The sequence below is a fragment of the Thunnus maccoyii genome, chromosome 2, assembly GCF_910596095.1.
Source record: "Thunnus maccoyii chromosome 2, fThuMac1.1, whole genome shotgun sequence".
Taxonomy (NCBI): Eukaryota; Metazoa; Chordata; class Actinopteri; order Scombriformes; family Scombridae; genus Thunnus; species Thunnus maccoyii.
This window is the reverse complement of record NC_056534.1, coordinates 33,534,906-33,554,698: the sequence shown is the minus strand read 5'-3', so window position 1 is coordinate 33,554,698 and position 19,793 is coordinate 33,534,906. Positions and strand designations below refer to the sequence as shown.

The 19,793-nt window shown below is 38.3% G+C and overlaps 1 protein-coding gene and 5 non-coding genes across 10 annotated transcripts in view; all 6 read right to left on the bottom strand.

Moving 5' to 3' along the window:
* Positions 1 to 19,793, bottom strand: part of LOC121906742 (calcium uptake protein 3, mitochondrial-like) — a 38,983-nt gene that overhangs the window by 2,104 nt on the left and 17,086 nt on the right. For 2 of the 5 annotated variants that reach the window (XM_042425793.1, XM_042425814.1), the window contains 7 exons: positions 18,642 to 18,737; positions 11,793 to 11,887; positions 11,476 to 11,647; positions 9,213 to 9,321; positions 8,939 to 9,096; positions 7,646 to 7,710; positions 5,069 to 6,786 (listed from right to left, as the gene is read on the bottom strand). In XM_042425793.1, coding sequence (XP_042281727.1) covers positions 6,780 to 6,786; positions 7,646 to 7,710; positions 8,939 to 9,096; positions 9,213 to 9,321; positions 11,476 to 11,647; positions 11,793 to 11,887; positions 18,642 to 18,737 — 702 coding nt within the window. In that variant the 3' untranslated portion in view covers positions 5,069 to 6,779. Of the gene's footprint in view, positions 1 to 2,735; positions 3,184 to 5,068; positions 6,787 to 7,645; positions 7,711 to 8,938; positions 9,097 to 9,212; positions 9,322 to 11,475; positions 11,648 to 11,792; positions 11,888 to 18,641; positions 18,738 to 19,793 lie in introns of those variants that run through there. The other 3 variants (XM_042425822.1, XM_042425827.1, XM_042425802.1) reach the window with 2 other exon arrangements.
* On the bottom strand, positions 57 to 272 carry LOC121888831. The gene has a single exon (XR_006093333.1). It is a non-coding gene; the product is annotated as a small nucleolar RNA U3 (small nucleolar RNA).
* Positions 795 to 1,010, bottom strand: LOC121888827. Its single transcript, XR_006093328.1, has one exon. It is a non-coding gene; the product is annotated as a small nucleolar RNA U3 (small nucleolar RNA).
* Positions 1,769 to 1,984, bottom strand: LOC121888826. The gene has a single exon (XR_006093313.1). It is a non-coding gene; the product is annotated as a small nucleolar RNA U3 (small nucleolar RNA).
* On the bottom strand, positions 2,738 to 2,953 carry LOC121888881. The gene has a single exon (XR_006093372.1). It is a non-coding gene; the product is annotated as a small nucleolar RNA U3 (small nucleolar RNA).
* LOC121888875 lies at positions 3,698 to 3,913 on the bottom strand. The gene has a single exon (XR_006093367.1). It is a non-coding gene; the product is annotated as a small nucleolar RNA U3 (small nucleolar RNA).

The following is a 19,793-nucleotide window of genomic DNA, read 5'->3' as shown; positions in this document are numbered from 1 at the left end:
ATTCTATTCATTTAATACTCATATTATTAGACTTGTATTTTCACACTTTTCTGCAAACCACTCTGATCATATTCCCTTCCTCAATACTCCACTAGGAAGCAAAGAACGGTCATCAATGACAGACAACATATGAAGCGAATCATTATTCTCTGTCAGCTTCACGCTCAGAAGGAAATATCACTGCTCATCATCGTGGTTAGCGAGACCAAACACTTTAGAAACACATTTCTCAAGTCAGAAACTATAGAAATGATCCCTGAAAGTATAGTCTTAATTTGACTGTGTGTGAAAACTACATCTCATTCACTACAGTGTGAGTCTCACTCAAGGTTGCTGTCTGCCATCAACAAGCTCCTCCTGTTGCTGCGTCTCGTCCAGTCATATGTGTTTATGTAAATGTCAAAGTATTGCACAGCCAATCAATGCAGACCTCTGACAGCACGGCTGTGATACAGAGAGCACGCTGAATAGAGGAAGGCAGCACCCAGATAAAGAAGCTTGTATAAAAGTAACAAAGTATGTGGGAACTTAAGAAAAGCAAGTTGTTAATTGTTCGAAGATTATAAAGTTACAAAAACTATATTTGGTCACTAACTGATTGATAATCAAAGGTTTGACTTTTATTCCTGTCAAATGACAATATGTTTGATTATTTATTTTATCACTAAGACTTCTGACTAACCAGACACTAATTTCCTTAATGCAGGGACCCTGAATGACAAGCTGCAATATTTATCAGTAATTAATCTTTAAACTTAACTTTATGAATTTTATATTCTCACACTTTTCTGCAAACCACTCTGATCATATTCCCTTCCTCAATACTCCACTAAGAAGCAAAGAACGGTCATCAATGACAGACAACATATGAAGTGAATCATTATTCTCTGTCAGCTTCACGCTCAGAAGGAAATATCACGTCTCATCATCGTGGTTAGCGAGACCAAACACTTTAGAAACACATTTCTCAAGTCAGAAACTATAGAAATGATCCCTGAAAGTATAGTCTTAATTTGACTGTGTGTGAAAACTACATCTCATTCACTACAGTGTGAGTCTCACTCAAGGTTGCTGCCTGCCATCAACAAGCTCCTCCTGTTGCTGCGTCTCGTCCAGTCATATGTGTTTATGTAAATGTCAAAGTATTACACAGCCAATCAATGCAGACCTCTGACAGCACAGCTGTGATACAGAGAGCACGCTGACTAGAGGAAGGCAGCACTGAGATAAAGAAGAAGCTTGTATGAAAGAAACAAAGTATGTGGGAACTTAAGAAAAGCAAGTTGTTAATTGTTCAAAGATTACAAAGTTACACAAACTATATTTGGTCACTAACTGATTGATAATCAAAAGTTTGACTTTTATTCTTGTCAAATGACAATATGTTTGACTATTTGTTTTAGGGCTGTAGTCTGCTGGTCGACTGGTCGATTAGTTGGTCGATATGCTCTTGTCTGACTAAATTCTCATTGGTCAAATAATCTCCGTGTTATTTTCATAAGGAGGAAAGTGCTACATCAATAGCTTTCCAGGATTAATCCATTATTTTCTGTGGCGGGAGGGACAGACTAACAAATTACCTGTGAAAACTCGGGTGTATTCAAAACACCCCCGTTGTTTTCAAAACTTTGAACTGACCCAACCTAATAGAGACTGCTGGGTCTAACTGTACTCAACGTTTACTGAATCTGTGTTTCTCCATAATGATAACAATGATCAATCTTCAAACTTAACTTTATGAATTTTATATTATCACAATTTTCTGCAAACCACTCTGATCATATTCCCTTCCTCAATACTCCACTAAGAAGCAAAGAACGGTCATCAATGACAGACAACATATGAAGTGAATCATTATTCTCTGTCAGCTTCACGCTCAGAAGGAAATATCACGTCTCATCATCGTGGTTAGCGAGACCAAACACTTTAGAAACACATTTCTCAAGTCAGAAACTATAGAAATGATCCCTGAAAGTATAGTCTTAATTTGACTGTGTGTGAAAACTACATCTCATTCACTGCAGTGTGAGTCTCACTCAAGGTTGCTGCCTGCCATCAACAAGCTCCTCCTGTTGCTGCGTCTCATCCAGTCATATGTGTTTATGTAAATGTCAAAGTATTACACAGCCAATCAATGCAGACCTCTGACAGCACAGCTGTGATACAGAGAGCACGCTGACTAGAGGAAGGCAGCAAATCCACACGTTTCAGAGGCTGGAAACAAAGAAAAATTGGTATGTGTGATAAATGGAAAATAGTTGATTGCCAAAAAATGTCAATTGACAAACAATTTACTTGACTAGTTGATTCAGCACTAAAAGTTATTCACCCATAGATGAGCAATTTACTCTGACAGCAGAGATGTGATACAGAGATAAAGAAAATGCTTGTATAAGAGTAACAAAATAAGTACAGAGGAAAGTAAGAAAAGAAAAGTTATTCAAAGATCACAAAGTTACACAGCCTATATTTAGTGAAAACTCAAAATACTGGCAAGACAACATCCTCTCTTGTCTAACTGATTATCAAAAATTTTGACTTTAATTTTCAGCAACTGACAGACAATATGTTTGACTCTTAAATAAAATACTAAACTTATCTAAAAATAAGAACACAAAATCCTCTTCCCTCAATATGAAAACAATATATAAACTCCCGCAACTTCAAATGTCTAATTATTTATTCTATTCACTTAATACTCATATTGCTAAACTTGTATTTTCACACTTTTCTGCAAACCACTCTGATCATATTCCCTTCCTCAATACTCCACTAAGAAGCAAAGAACGGTCATCAATGACAGACAACATATGAAGTGAATCATTATTCTCTGTCAGCTTCACGCTCAGAAGGAAATATCACGTCTCATCATCGTGGTTAGCGAGACCAAACACTTTAGAAACACATTTCTCAAGTCAGAAACTATAGAAATGATCCCTGAAAGTATAGTCTTAATTTGACTGTGTGTGAAAACTACATCTCATTCACTACAGTGTGAGTCTCACTCAAGGTTGCTGCCTGCCATCAACAAGCTCCTCCTGTTGCTGCGTCTCGTCCAGTCATATGTGTTTATGTAAATGTCAAAGTATTACACAGCCAATCAATGCAGACCTCTGACAGCACAGCTGTGATACAGAGAGCACGCTGACTAGAGGAAGGCAGCAAATCCACACGTTTCAGAGGCTGGAAACAAAGAATAATTGGTATGTGTGATAAATGGAAAATAGTTGATTGCCAAAAAATGTCAATTGACAAACAATTTACTTGACTAGTTGTTTCAGCACTAAAAGTTATTCACCCATAGATGAGCAATTTACTCTGACAGCAGAGATGTGATACAGAGATACAGAAAATGCTTGTATAAAAGTAACAAAATAAGTACAGAGGAAAGTAGAAGTTATTCAAAGATCACAAAGTTACACAGCCTATATTTAGAGAAAACTCAAAATACTGGCAAGTCAACATCCTCTCTTGTCTAACTGATTATCAAAAATGTTGACTTTAATTTTCAGCAACTGACAGACAATATGTTTAACTCTTTAATAAAATACTAAACTTATCTAAAAATAAGAACATAAATCTTCTTCCCTCAATACAAAAACAATATATAAATTCCTGCAACTTCAAATGTCTAATTATTTATTTTATTAATTTCATACTCATATTACTAGGCTTGTATTTTCACAATTTTCTGCAAACCACTCTGATCATATTCCCTTCCTCAATGCTCCACGAGGAAGCAAAGAACGGTCATCAATGACAGAAAACGTATGAAATGAATCATTATTCTCTATCCGCTTCACGCTCAGAAGGGAATATCACGTCTCATCATCGTGGTTAGCGAGACCAAACACTTTAGAAACACATTTCTCAAGTCAGAAACTATAGAAATGATCCCTGAAAGTATAGTCTTAACGTATCAACGGGTGAAAACAGGACCCCATCTACAGGAGAGCCGTTCACACTCAGGGTTCATCTCTGCCGTCACACATGAACATATACATATATATATCCAAAACCACCAGTTAATGAGTAGTAAACAAAGTCAATTATAAATCATGATAATAGCATGTTAATCTTGACCTAAGGGTTTTCATTTACTTATAGTACAATTTCACAAGACCCAGAATGCTTTGCGAAAGCAGTCACAGGCGTCATTGTATTTTATTTAATTATTCGTTTTAAAAAAAATAACAGTACCAGAGTCGACTCTGATCTTTGGCCGGATTGTTTCAACAGTGTAATTAAACAAACGCGAACATTTCTCTGTATATTAGGAGTGCATATTTTGCGTTTACACGAGATGTATGTGTGCTGAAACGGTGCGTCATTTATAATGTTCCTGATAGAAACTCGGAAGGAAGTATCGTTCCCGTTTACAACTCCCAACGCCAGAGCAAGAAGACGTTAATTGTAAGGAGTTACAAAAGCTACAATAACAGAGTTTAAACATTGACCAGATTTTATACAACTTGTGGACAACAGACACACCAGAGAAATAGTCTGAAATAGACAAGAAAACCCTCCTGTCTTTGGTTTAGCCGTTTGACCAGCAGTTGGCTCTGTCGGACACGCGATGGCAGCATTGTAACAATGATTTCACCAACCAGAGCCCACACTTGACAACAAACAAACTTTCCACAATGGAATAAATAACCAAAATGTCTATTTGTCTATCGACGTTGTAATGGTGCCGTTGGAACCGATGATAACTGATAGAAACACTCAAACGACCGCACTTTCAAGAAAAGTAAACTGTTTCGACTGACGTCACCGTAACGGTAGTTAAGTGTTCGACGTTATTTGACCGAAAAAAACAGGTTATGTTCGTTTTCCTGCCTCTTTAGTTTGAAAAACGACCTATAAACTAAAGCAAACACACATTATTATGAATACAATGGGCAGAACTGTGCAGGAGAAGACTCACCTGATAGTATCCCGGTTGCTAAATTACGTTAATACGTAAACCCCTAAAGTTAGCTAGCATTTTCACGCGCAGAGCCTCAAAAATCTCCTCTGGTGTCAAATAACTTTTTTCTTGATGCCAACATAAAGAAAAACAACTTACCAATGTTACATCTGTGTGTGTGTGTGTTTTTTTTTTTTTTTTTAACTCGCAGGAAGATTCAAAGACTTTAACGCTAAAGTTAAGGTGTTGCAGGTTCGTCTTGCCAATTAAAAAGTGGTTGCGTAAGAGGTGTCGTTGCGCATGCTCAAGTGACACCACGGATTTCACGTCCTCTTAAAATAGTTTATTCATGCATGAAAATTCATTCACCAGCTCTACTGATGTGACAAATACATGACTTATTCCAAACATAATGAAAATAATTTACATTATGAGAAATAACTTGGCAAAACCCCACCTTTAATTACACATCTAGACTTATTCCTTCATTTCAACATATTGAAATTATATTCCATATTTCACACTGAGACATCCACAATTTATATTCAATAAATCATAATATATTACAACATTAAAGATATAGTACATATAATGTAATCATTGCACGTTCGTTTTTTTTGCTGTCAAAAACTACCCAGTGCTGGTAAAATTGTTGAATGAGAAAGGGAATGGATAGAAGGCACCTATGTGGATATAGTATGTCGTACATGCACCTAAGACACTCAAACACAAAATAGGTCAAGACATTGAGGATTCGCTTATGTAAAAATATGGAAATGACAAAAATAAATTGCATCACCCTCTCTTGTCTTCATGTTCTGTGCTGTCACATCCAGGTCAAAGACACCCCAAGTATTGTAGTAATATTAGGATAATGTAGCATTAATAACTGTGGCAATTGTGTTTATATACTCAGTGCAGTAAAAAAGCATTTAAAGTAACAAAAGCTATACTGGCTATATGAGATAAAAACATATTTAAATGAAAAAAGACAGATGATGGGACCAAGGTGAATACAACACATATTCATAATACTTTAATTCAATAAATTTTAGTGTATGTGAATATATTATTTTACAATAGTTTTATCAATTACATGTAGATCTCTTCATAACTAGCAGATTTCGGTAATATAGTTACTGTTGTGCTCTTTAAGTTTTTACAGTTTGTAGTGAAGCAGCTCAGCTGTTAATGTGAAATGAGTGATTATTCTACCCCTCCTAAAAAATTCAGAGCATTTTGATGAAGTACATAATCATATCATTTACTGAGTGAAAACACTGCAAACATTTCTTATTGTTTGTATATATCATATTGTTTATACAGTATATGATATTATAAATTAATACTTTGCATTTTTAGGCAGGTCAGATTAAGTAAGTGATTGTGACTTAACATGTCATTACTTCATCCAAAAAGGTAATAGATTTATCCAAAATAAAAAAAAATCATTATTTGTAGTTCTACTGTTGTGGAGGTGCCATCCATAGACAGTAAAGTTTTATTCTAATCTGGTTTTATTGTGTTTTAATACCCTGTAATCATACTTGGGATGATTGGCAGCAGGTGACTGAGAAAACAGGAACCAAAAGAGGAATGATGTTGCTCATAATCAGCATCAAGAACATCAGTCAGCTGTGTGCAGACATGCTTGTAATTGTTATCAGCTTTGGAGGTCTAAAGGACTTTTATATATAAAAGTCAGAGCTTAATTTGATTTATTTCATCATTAGAGGTGTTTTTTAATCATCTTCCTCCATGCTTTTTCTCCTCCTCTACAGGTTCTCCTTGTACCTCCTCAAGAGCTTGTGCACTTGTTTCTTGGCCTCAGAGCGAACACACCTGGAGAAGGACGTGTGGTGTTGGCCCTTCACCTGGTAAACACAGAGCAAAGGGAGGCACAGTCATGTTGGGGGCTACAAGTCAGCTCTTTTTAACTATGATTTGTACTATAACCACAGTGAAAACAAAACATTCCAGTCAATGGTCAATCAGTCAACAGCTATTCAGGGGTATATTTCCTTTATCTTGCAACTTTTACTGGGTGAAAGTGTTGAAATGGGGAAAAAAACTTTTCAAAAGTTCACAAATACTTGGCACATGATTTTTTGCTGTGCACACATTCTGGATTATCCAAAATGAAAACATTCAGGAACCAACTGTTGCAACACTGTAAACCTACTGGCACACTATGTATTACCTTGAAATATGACAGTTTACAGGATGTACAAGCAGTAGTAACAATTAAATCTTTTCTTAATGAGGTGCATATTATGAAAATGACATTTATCATTTAACTTTCACTTTACTGTTATAAAATGTTTACCACCCAACTTAACTCAGATTTACTCATTCTGTGAAAGCACTGCTGTAAGACCAGGTATTGAGTTAAAACACTGTATGTTTATGGTGGGACACGTGAATCCGTGATGTCAGAGATGTCAAATTTTAAGTTAAATTCCCCTTTCCTGTAAATATTTGCATAAGACACAACAGTGTTATCTGTAGGTTGTAGATTAGTGGCATTGTTGTACTGTCATAATGCAAGTTTATCATAACAGGCCACATTTACAGTAATGGTGCAAATGATACAGTAAATATAATATTCTATATCAAATGTCAAAGATATTTTCATTTTCAAATAATTTCATTCTAACATAAAAATGAATTAACTTCATGGGCATAATCTAACATCCTCTCTTGTTGTTGGTTGTTATGGTTGTTGGTGATACTTATCTGCTTGCCAGCTCCTTTTTCAGACAGGATTTAAAGGAAGTGGCGCGTTCCACAGCTTTATAGCCCTGAGAGATTTGTAGAAAGTCGCCATGACAGAGAAAAAAAGAGGGAGAAAGAAAGGAAAACAAATGGGAAAGAAGAAGAAAGTATAGTGTTGTAACGCAAGTGAGGTTGGTATGATAGAAGCACAGATGAGCGTAGCAGAAAGATTGAGGATGCAGGCAAAGCAAAGAGGGAGGGAGAGAGAGAAAGAGATCGTAAGAGAGAACATTGTTAATAAGCCAAGAATGCGAGGCCAAGACAGCATCCAAAGAAGACCATGCGGTCATATGTAGAACAACTTTTAGCTTCACTGTTGTGCAATGTTAGTGAAGTTTGCAACATATCAAGCAAGTAGAAAATGAGGCTCTGTACTGTTCTGCTGTATCACAAAACACCACTAGAGGGCAGTGTCCCTCCTCGGGAAGAATACTGTAACGCTGATTAAAGGTGATTTCCAGTTCGGTTGGGAGTTTTTCATCAGTTCAAGTAATTCATTGAAGTTGTTACCAGACTCTGTCAGCTTAGATGGTCAAGATCAAACACAACCTTAGCAATATTGTGTGTCATTTAGAATGTTTTACATCCCTATTTAACTGAAATCTCACTGAAGGTCTTTTATCAGCTTTATATTCTTTACCAGCTAAATGTGTTGTATGGATTTTATTCTACTCTGTGTAATCTTTTATAGATGCCAGTTTACCTTCTACCTGTAAAGTCATATTCTGTGTGTTGTTTCCATTTTTGTATTTAATTTCTTTTATATTTCTTCTGCAGTGGCAGAAGGTTCAATGATAGCCTCAGATTTTTTTTTAGAACAGATATTTGGCTCTCAAACAAATCGTGACAAGTCATCCGAATAAAACACACTACCAAAGTGTCTGTTGTGTTTGCTGTATTCTTTTGCAGACTTGACCTGGAAATCGGATGTTTTTTTTGTTCATGCTTCACAAAAGATGATTATTTATACTGGGAATTTCACCAGGACAATAGAGGGGATATGATTAGATCATCCTGAACAGAACAACATAGGGTCCTTTTCATAACTTTAAAGGAAAAATTCACGGCTGTGAATATGATGATTTCTTAAAACTAGGTTACCTATGCAGTAGAAATCTGCAATTATTTTTTAAATTGATGCACGTCTCGTCCAATCAGCTACTGACTGACTCGACTGATGGTATGTTCATGACTATGAGCGCTTTTCCTCTACTAGCATTAATCTTTCAGTTTCTCTCGCACACAGTTCCTCACCCTGGCTCCTCTGTGCAGCCGGTCTTTCATTATGCCAATGAACTCCTTGTATGAGAGCTGGTCGTCGTGATCTACATCAAAGATCTTGAAGATAGTGTGGACCAGGTGACGTGTCAGCTTCAGACCTGTGGCCACATACACGGCCCTCGCAAACTCATCTGGTAGGAGTAAAACAAAGTAGAACATTTTTCTAGCTTTCTGCCCACCAAGCTGGAGGAGAAAACACGTGTGTCTAAGCAGAAACCTCGTGAGACCGTGGTTGCTCTCTTCCTACCTTGTCCGATTGAGCGAGAAGCGAAATTGTACATCTGCATGGCGATGGCGAAGTCCTCGAGGTTGTTGAGAAACTGGAAGAAGGATCTGAACTCATCAAAGGTGATTCCCTGAAACACCAGGAGAAATCACACATGAAGCAGGAACACTATAACCGGTCAGGAAAATTACTAGGGGGAAAAATACTGATGAAAATGCCGTTCTCAGGAAAAAAAGAAGCTAGTAAACGAGAGTAATGACTGTTTCAGCACAGACTGCCATCCAAAGTGACCTTGACAGACGTGCATACAACATTCCTCGAGGCACATCAGCTCTGTGACCTGAAATATTAACTAACCAAAACCAAAAAAATGTAAAAACACAATTGACAATACTACTGACCACTAACAGAGAGACTTCATGAAACGGGCCTATTAATGACATAAGAGGTCATTAATGACAGGATTGTGTGCACATGATATGAAAAATACAAAAAGCAGCCTTCTTGCAGTATTTTACAATCCTAGAGGAGCTGCACACAGCACTAATGCCGAAGCCATTCAACATGTAGCTGACTGTTCAAACGGCAGGTGGTTGTACACTGTGGATAAGACAATGTGACTCAAGGATGATTTTCTTTATATAAGCTTTATATATGCTTACAATGAAATTAATGACAAAAGCTCATGTGAACAAACTTCAAGTTTAGGATTCTTTTGTTTATGCAAAACCACCACATGCTCTTTGCTTTGAATCAAAGACAGACGTATGATGGCTACATATATAAGAGACACAGTAAAAAAAAAAAAGATTAAAAGAAATAAGAAAATGTAGTCTATGTAGCTTTACATGAGTAAATCCAGGTTAAAATACACAGATAAATAGGTGTAATTAGGTGTTTATCTGTGTGTGCTAACCTCTCCAACCCTCATATGGAGAAAGAAAGGATGGCGTGCTAACTGGATAGCGGGATAGACTGACAGATTGTAACTGCAGGTTAGATGTATTGTACGAGGCAGAGACCAACCTCCTGCTTCTTCCACAGCATGAAAAGGAAAAAAAAGGGAAGGACAGAAACAGAACCTGGTTGTATAAAGGCTACAGACAGACAGACACAGATAGATAGATAGATAGATAGATAGATAGATAGATAGATAGATAGATAGACCGGCACTGTCAAGTGTGTGTGTGTTTGTGTGTGTGTGTGTGTGTGATCAAGTGAAGCAGTGGAGCACTGAAGTGTGGAAAGCCACAACAGCCTCAGGCAGAGACAGTGGTGGGAAATTACGGACGCTCTAGATGGCTGGAAGGGTTAGGAGCATCCGTAGAGGAGGAATAAATCAAACAGATGTATGAAGAGATGATTTGAAGAGGTATTTTTGTCATCTAAAGAAAAATTAATAATTCAAAAGATCACATTTTGGCAACTTTGCATGTTTTTTTCCCCACATATTTTGCATTCATTTACATACTTTAATTTACTTATTCTGAAATGTCCAAAGTACAAGAGGAGCCTGTTTGAACCTGTTTGTTATGACTTCTCAATCTTTAAAGTAGCCATTAAAAAGTCCCTAAATGTATCTTAGTGAGTGTCAAGTAAGATTAACAGGGAAAGTATAACGTTTGATAGCTCTTGTTTGATAACAGTGACCTGTTAAAGTTGACATCTATATATTTCTATTCAATCCACAAAGATGGCAGAACATCCAGTGTCATGGTTGAGATGTCTCACGTCATTGCTAGAAGTGCATACTATGGGGGATACTTACAGATGTCACTACAGATCTAAATGATCTCAGTCAATCTGATTTGCATGAAGAGCTGCTACATAAGATCTGATGTGGGACTGTCTGAAGAGCATCAGTACGCAACAGAAACTCTTTCTGTTGCTCGACTTGGAATGCTGAAAGACACTTTTAAAACATTTATTAAATAATTTCTGTAAGGAGAAAATATCACAGCCTCGGCCTACTTAATAAGTGTTATTGGCTGTATCGATCATGGCGCACTGGACTGGACCTGCTGGGAGCCATTAAAAATCAGGAAAACAGGCAGGAGGGACCTCAGTTCAGTACCTTAGTAAATAAGAAGAAACACAATTTAGCTGTTTAGCACCTAAAAAAGGGCGAAGGCAATCCACCCACAACATGGTCAGAATGAATTCAAAGTTACTGTTTTGAGACAGAGAGAAGGTTTTATGTACTATGCTGTGCATATCCCTTCCTTACATGTATGTCCATGCGTTCCTCTAACAGTAACAAATGGTGCGCATGTATGTGCTGTACCTTCTCATCAGGTATACACTGCCGGACGTTCTCCAGGTAGGCGCTGATGTTCTCCACATTGGTGAAGCGCAACAGGATTTTGGCAAAGTCTTCTTCACTGATAGTAGTCATCCCTTTAGAGTAGGTCAGAAACTCAATTTCCAACACCTCAGTCTGGAGGTTATCCATAAACCTGAAGAACAGAAAAGAAAAGAAAGGAGAAGAGATTTTACTCAAAGATTTCTCATAAGAAGCATGTTGGTGTTTCAAGGTTTGGTTTATATTGTTCATAGCATTAGCAAACATTTTGTGCTCTTGCTCTTGTGTATTTTTAGTACCTGTAGAAGTCATCAAAGGTGAGCTCTGCCTTCCCTTTCTTTCCAAAGAAATGGACCAATAGGGTGGTGTCAATCGTTATACTCTCATCTGCTCGCTATGAATCATCAGACAGGGAGTCATGAGGGGGATAAGAGAGAAAATCAATGAGTTACTCATCAGAAACTTCAAGCATTTTGGTTGGAGGAGAAGCAGTGGGCAGGAGTCCATCAGCAATCCAACATGGCCACCGTGGTGCCAGGCTAGCGGGAAGCAGGTTTCTGCTGCACGTGTGCAAAACGTGCATTAAATGAGCAACGACAAAACTGTCAATCAAACAGACCAATACCGATCAGCTCAGACAAACAGTCAGCGGCCATCATGACATCAACGCACCAGTCTAGGCAGCAAACGCTAGAGTTAAATCTCTCAGATCAGATAGGTGTTCATTTGAGTTATAGACACAATTTAGACATGGTGGAAACATTTCCCTGTCGAAGCATTCAGGAAGATATTTGCTGCGCAGATGGACAGGAAGGCAACTTCCTGTTGTATCACGGCAGTTGCATGTGGTAACCTGTGGTATTTGACAACTTTGATTTGGCCATCATGACCGAGTACTAAAATCAGATTAGAGTCTGAACTGAGTGATGCAAAGGTGTGTTTCTATGAGACTGGGGATTGCATGAGGAAAGAACATGAGTGGGATCAAATGACCGGACAGCAAAGATCTTCCTCATCATTGGCTCTCGAAAGCAAAGCAATGAGAGATATTTTGTGGCCCTAACACTAATTATTTCTTGTATAGCTCGACTATCTCTTCATGCAGCCCAGACTGGCGAGGAGTGTTGCTGTAGCAGCGTGAAACACAGACCAACAGAGGCTGGTGAAGACATGAGAAGTGCTTAAGTAGCAGTACAAAGAAAAATACAGGGACACAATGACAAACAGAGTCATGCCTATACTCCGCTGGAGATGTGTAGACAAAGAGAGAAAGAACAGTTGACAAAGAGAAAGAGAAGAGGTGCGAGAAAGAGAGAGAGGAGGGTGAGAAGACTTGTGGAAGAACAATTAAGGACAAGACAGATAAACATACAGACACTTAGCTGGCGAACATACACAGACACATTAAAGCCACCACGTCCCATGCATTTCTCTGCGAATGCCACATTGACACACCCGAACAGAATATCAAATCACAAACAGCAGCGCTAAACAAAACCCACATGAGCACAAATGCAGAGAATGTGAGACGATTCCACCTTTTTCCGTCAACGGATGAGACTCTTGGGTGTCACCTTTGCCAGTTTTCTGGTGTTTCTTTCTCTTTCTTTTTTTTCTACACTTCTTGTTTACATATCCCTCTATCTTATCTTGCCTCTGGTGTTTGCAAGTATCTTCGCTCAATTATCCCATTTAACAGGCTTTGTGCTGTTTGTTCTCTTTGTTTGTGCTGTAATCTGTTGTTTAACACTTCTTTAATCCCTTACAAAAACCCCTCTGGAGAAGAGGAAACAAGGTGACTTGGGATAGGTTTGGTGTGCCTTCGAGAGGACTGTGCATAATGCATGAATATATGTACGTATGCTAACGTGTCTTATCTCAGAAAAAGGTGACGGTGCTTTTGAGCAGCTCCATAAAAACTCAGCCAGTGCCAGGACAGAAAGAGAGGATGTCAAAATCCCATCTTTTTACTCTCTCTCTCACTGCCATGCCCCACCCAGTCAACCCCCCCCCGCCCTCTGTTCAATCCATGGCCATGCTAAAAGGTATATGCAGACATCAGATTGAGTGAAATCTCATGTCCCTCTAAGGAGGTGGAGCGTTTGTGCCATTTCCATCATCATCATCATCATCATCATAATTATCATCAGCAAGATGCCAGTCGTGGTTCTACCTCGAGGGTAAAATCCTAAAATCCAATGCGGGACAAGAAGAAAACGTCAAACAAGATGACACAGATTTTAAAGAAGAAAAGAAAAGACGATGTTTGCTAAAGTCAAGGTGTTGTAGTTTTTGTTGTGCTTGTTTGGTGTGACACAGTGTGTATTAGGTCTGTCAATATAATATCATGATGGAGAGAAAACTTTGCATATTGATTCAGGTGAGAAGTAAGTTAAGGTTTCACCTTTTTGGCTTGTCAAAGATGTGATATTAATCCTGCTTAAAAGTTTATATATTTCTATGAACTGTGAGCTTTAAATCGAAGGGTGATTTTTAACTTTCCAGATCATTTAATTTCATCACTTTCTAGAGGCCTGTAGAGATAAAACTACATTATTTTACAAGACAAAGCAAAGATAAATCTCCTACAAATAAACACTGTTTTATGGAGCAGAAAAATATTTTTGTTCTTCCTTCCAAACTTCCCCTCAGATTCATCTCGTCATCCTCTTGAGTGATGCTGACCCCGAGGTTGGGAACCTCTGGGATAGGCGTGTAGTTATCTAAAAGGTCAAACGGCAAAAGTCTATTAAAATCAGTTGAAACAGGTTGCGCAATCAGATTATAGGTCTCAGTTTTGGGCAATTACAGCTACCGATGCACATTATTCATATGCTCTCAGTGGATTAACTAACCAAAGTCCAAACAAAATGCCCTTTAGTAGATGCTGCTTTAATGGATGCAGATTGGTTACTCACAGGATAAAAAAATGTGTTCTGGGAAACGGACATTAAAAGAAAATCTTGTTTTAAGACCACACACAATGTGACTCTCAACTTTTGGTCTGTTTGTGATTCACTTCGCAGTCTGGTCTTTTGGTCTCTGATTAGGGACAAAGGAAGATTTGCTTCATATAAACACTGACAAACTGAAACAATTACAGACGTATCATTTCAGCGTCTTGTTTTTCTCCGTCTCACTTATTTAAGGGTCTTTTCATTAAGCCTCTGATTATGGACAAACAGGACAAAAATACATTTTGCCCTTTTATCTTATAACTGACACATTACTGAAGTCTTTATGACACATGAGTGGTTCATACATCTAGACCAGGTGGTGTGTCTCTGCCTCTCTTCTCTCCTCTCTGGATTTCCCTCCTGTTCTTTTGCTAATATAAAACTGTTTAAGTTGCTGTTTTGCTCTTAAAACAAGAAAATCATTTTACATGCCATTAAAGAAATTCTTCTGGAATCTGATTGCTGTCTAATCTAATGTGCAATGAGTGGGTTCATGTGGTAAAAAACATAGTTAGAGAAGCCCAGTGTTATTTTTTACAACAACAATGTATCAAATGACAATGTGTAGGAGGCGTTTATGGAGCTTTATAGCAAGTTTCAGCTCATTGTTTAGCTGTCCGGCCTGCAACTTTACTATTTTGCTCCACTCTCACTGCTCTCAGTGTCGTTTTCGGCTGCTGCAGGCAGCTGTTTTTGGAGAAAAAGCTCTAAAATCCCACCTGCTCAGCACCAAACCGCAAACAGACACAGTGAGGAACTAACTGGTGAACATGATGGAGCATTTAGCAGCTAAAGAGGCAGATATTTCCTCAGGAGTTGATTAGAGACCAAAAAAAGAGCTAAAGAGGAGTGAATATTGGACTTATTCAGAGGGTGACGAAACACGAATGAATGATATATTGTTCTGTAACTGCTGGATGTGTAAATAAGTAACAGTTTGCTAACAAGTTTGCATTATCAAAAAGGTGGTAAGTCAGTGTTGTGTTTACTATTTATTTACTTACTTAAGTGGCCAAAAAATAGTTATTGCAGGTTTAAAGTTTTTTTTAATAAAAAGAGCCTGCTGCTGTTGATGAGAGCATTGAGACTGAACCAGAGAGAGTAAATCCAAAACAATGCACTAAAAGATATCTCTACAAGTGACTCCTTTCACATTACACATAGTTATTTGATATATTGCTAATATGAAAAGTGTACAGCTTTAATCATTAACCATATTAAGATTTCTTATCCGAGCAGGCTTGGACTGGCATCGTAGGGAAACAGCCGGTATCGTTAACCTCGAACATGACACTAGAACTAGTGATTGTTTTGATTACAGCAACTATAACTTCTTTTTAAATCAAATGTCTAATCAGAGAAAACTTGACCTCACTGTACTGTGGTGGAATTTCACTCAAAAGTCAGTGCATAGATTTAAGCAGATGAATATTGGCACAAATCATCAAGAACTGAAAAATATTGGTATTAATATTTGTCCTTGAGGAACCTGTATCAGTCTAACCTCAGGTAGACATAATGCCAAACTGATCATAACAAGCTTATCATTCCTGGAAGTGTGGCAGCACTAGTGTGAGCTCATCATCCCCATGACGACGTAATGATTACCACGCCCACAGGGCACGAGCCGACACCTGGTGTATGCATGTGTCTATTTGTCCATGTACTTGTGTGTGTGTGTGTGTGTGTGTGTGTGTGTGTGTGTGTGTAAGCTTCAACAGACTTTGATCATGAAGCTGAAGGTAAAAACAGTAATTACTGATGTAAACACTAAACAGTCTTCCTCACCCTCCCTATCTGTGAGTAATACCTCGGAGGAAGAGCTCATTGTCTGTCTTTAGTCAAGTCAGTCAGACTGTCAGTCAGTCACACCTTACAGGGGTAAAAACAGCTCACCCTCCCTTTCCCTTCCCACGATTTGTTCTTCTTTCTCCCCACACCTCCCTCCTATTTTTTTTTATCTCTCTTCTTTCTTCTTCTCTCCCTCTCCTATCACTTCTTTCCCTGCTCTTATTACTCTGATTTCCTTTCTCCTCATACTACCCGTCAGTACCTCCTTCAGCTGACAAACATAGAGGTGATTTGGCCTTTCATTCCCTCCCTCCTTCTCTACCTGTCAGTCAGACCCTCCTTCGCCAGACAAAAGCAAAGAGGTATAATGGTGACTAATCTGTTGAGTAAACACATCTTTCTCTAAATACAACCTGCTTCTTTCTTTCCCCCCTGAATGTGCTTCCCAAAACCTTTTTTCTCTCCACACACTTTGTTCCTCAACATTTGTTCTCCCTGCTGACCTGTGGCATCTTCTTTGGGCCTCTCTCACCTCTTTGTTGTCTCTCTGATTTTATCTCTTCCTTTTTTTTTTCTTCACCCTCTGGTTTTCTACTTATCTGATCAAGCGTTCTTAAAGATTAGTTAAAATTCAGCCTTTTGTTTCTCTTCAGCCCGTTCCTTTTTCCTTCTATCGTGTCTGACATTTCGTTTAATCTTCTTCACTTTATCAATTTTCTATTTCCCTCACACTTTTAATATCCCTGTTTGTCCTCACCCCTCCTTCCCTCTCTGTCTGTTCTGTCCGTCTGACGTCCCGGCAGATGAAAGGCTCCTCCGTGTAAATACAAGGTCAGCCCCGACACACTTCACTGTCATTACCTCCACCTCAGCTTCCGCTGCCACCGCAGCACATAGCCTGTCATTAGCCTGGGAGCTAGCCTGCTAGCACTACGTTAGCTGTTATTAATCATTACCAGCACCTTCAAGCTGTTTTTTTCTATTGACGTTACGCTGTCTTGCACGTATGTTAGACATATCTGGAAGCCAATGAAAAGGTAGTAAAGACAAGATTTTTTCAATTTAACACAAATTGCCAAAATTGCTATCTTATGAACTTGTTAAGTGATTCTTTTCATTCTATTAATTGTGCCCCAAAACACTTCATTGTGTGATAAGTAATATTTATGTCTAATCTTGTAAGCATTCACTTTTGAGGTTATGTTTAAAGGTATCACTATCATATATCATATTTTGAATTTCCAAATGTATATAGTTTTGTAACTCAAAGTTTAGAAGCAATAGATTTCTGTACTCCAACAAAGATTATTCATCAGTTCTATGTGATTCAAGAAGAGTGTTTGGTGCTATAATGATCAGGGTTTTTTGTATGTGCTGTGCAGGAAGCGTTCTTATCATTATACCGGTGTCATTACACAGGTTGTGGTGTAAACTGAGAATGATTTCACACCAAAGTTACAACACTAGCCACAACACGGCACAGATAACAAGGCACAGATACCCATACAGAAGCATAATGAAGAGACAAAAGGCAGGTGATAAGACTGAGAAACAGGTTATTAAGATACAAACGTTACAATATCTTTGATCTAACTAGCATCATTGGACAGATCTGTCACAGCAGTACAATAGATATAATTCTTTAGAAATAATAATCAACAAGAACAAATATAAAGAAGAAAGTTCTTGTTATATTTGTTCAAACAGGGATATGTGAGTGACATCATGAAATGGGTTATGGTAGAAAGATTCTTCAAACATTTGGAGGAGACTCAGATTTCACATACAAATTTAGAAAGAGTGTCAAGTTGAGAAAGAGAGTTTATACTGCGTGATAATATCGTGTTGAGTGTGAGGAGTCTGAGCTCCTCCAAACAGGAATGATTTTACACGGGGGAAAGGGAAGGTAGTCTCTAGACTCTTAATGTGGTTTGTAAAAACAGAGTGATAGAAGTATAGCAGCTATTGAATAATCTAACTTCATGAGGCGAGGGAGTGGTGATGAAAACTAGAGATGCTGGGAGAGATAGGAAGGTACATCTGAACTAATGTGTGTACATCAGTATCAAGCCAACCCAGAATAAAAGAGTTAAGGGGATCATAACTTTTATAACAATCCCATACTGACAAACATTTTGGGTTTTTTTAGCCATGAGGAATTTGAAATACAAAATAAAAAAAGGAATCTTTTGGTTTATGTGAAAATTGAGCAGTTCGGCCTCACTGACTCCATGTCTTCTTGCGTTTCTGGTCTTATTCTGGCCGAGCTTGATGCAGCTATGTAACCGTGAACCTACTGGGATGACTGGAAGTTCTAACAGAGGGAAGGAGAGGATAAAGAAAGAGTGGAGGATGAATAATGGAGGGATGAAGCGACAGAGGACAGTTGGGTCTGTGTACCTCCGCCAGGTCAGAAAAGAGGACTTGACTGGCGCTTCGTCTCAGAACGTCCCAGTAACTCCGCGCCACAAACTCCTGACTGTCTTTTTTTAGCACCTGTAGGAGCGGTCAAGCAGGGCCAGGGTCAGTTCACTTCCAATTCTACCACTTCAGGAAGTAAACTTCAGCTTTCAATGATCACTCTATCAGTTCTCATGATATACAAACATACACATATACTGTATAATCACAAACAGTGTCACATATAGTAGCATATAGCATATATATAGTATACCAGATCAAGATTATTATGCTAGAATCTGGCCTTTACTGAACTAGCAATGTGGGAACCACATTCATCCAAAATGGTTATGACGGATAGTGACAGATGTGGGAATTATTTGCTAACTCTATAGTGTAGTGAAATAGAAAAGCTGGCTAATGCAGCTTGGGAGAAAGATAATCAAAACCTCAAATGTTAAGAATTCATTTTCTGTCATCAAAACCATTTCATCTACAGCACTAATATTGATTTATGATGTTTGATTTCGCTGTAAATTCATCCACACTGGTAAACACCAAGCATAAACACTCATTAGTGTCAAACACAGCAGGAATGAAGGGAGGAAGGGTCAGATTATATACAAAAACTCTTCTTCTCTCCAAATCTAGATACATCTCAGATAAAGCAAAGGACATATTTGGAATATTTGTTCTCTATATTTTTTAATCACTGCTATAAGGCTCCTATATTCAAAGCACTAAACCTAGCCTTTCTTTACCATACCTTTGCACTGACTCAGCATCACACACAAGTCAAATTTTGATCAAATCTGAATAAAAAATCTGTTTTTATCTAATCTCTGATCTCTCTGAAGCAAATACACAGTTCTTCCACCCAAAAGCAGGTTTTCCTGTGTTACTCATATGATAGTAAACCAGCTGAAAGTATTTCCGTCCCTGACACTATAAAAAGCTGACTTTTTTTTGAGCCGGTTCTGTTAAGAGTGTATTCTGCCTTCATTAAAGCCGACAGCGGTGCTGAGCTCCTGACCACCCACATCGTCTTTCTCTCCAGGGAGAACCAAGCAGCGGCCATTTTAACATGACCCTGCACCGCTCTTAACTTCACGGTGACAATGCAGCTATCCATCACGACGCTGACAGGACGAG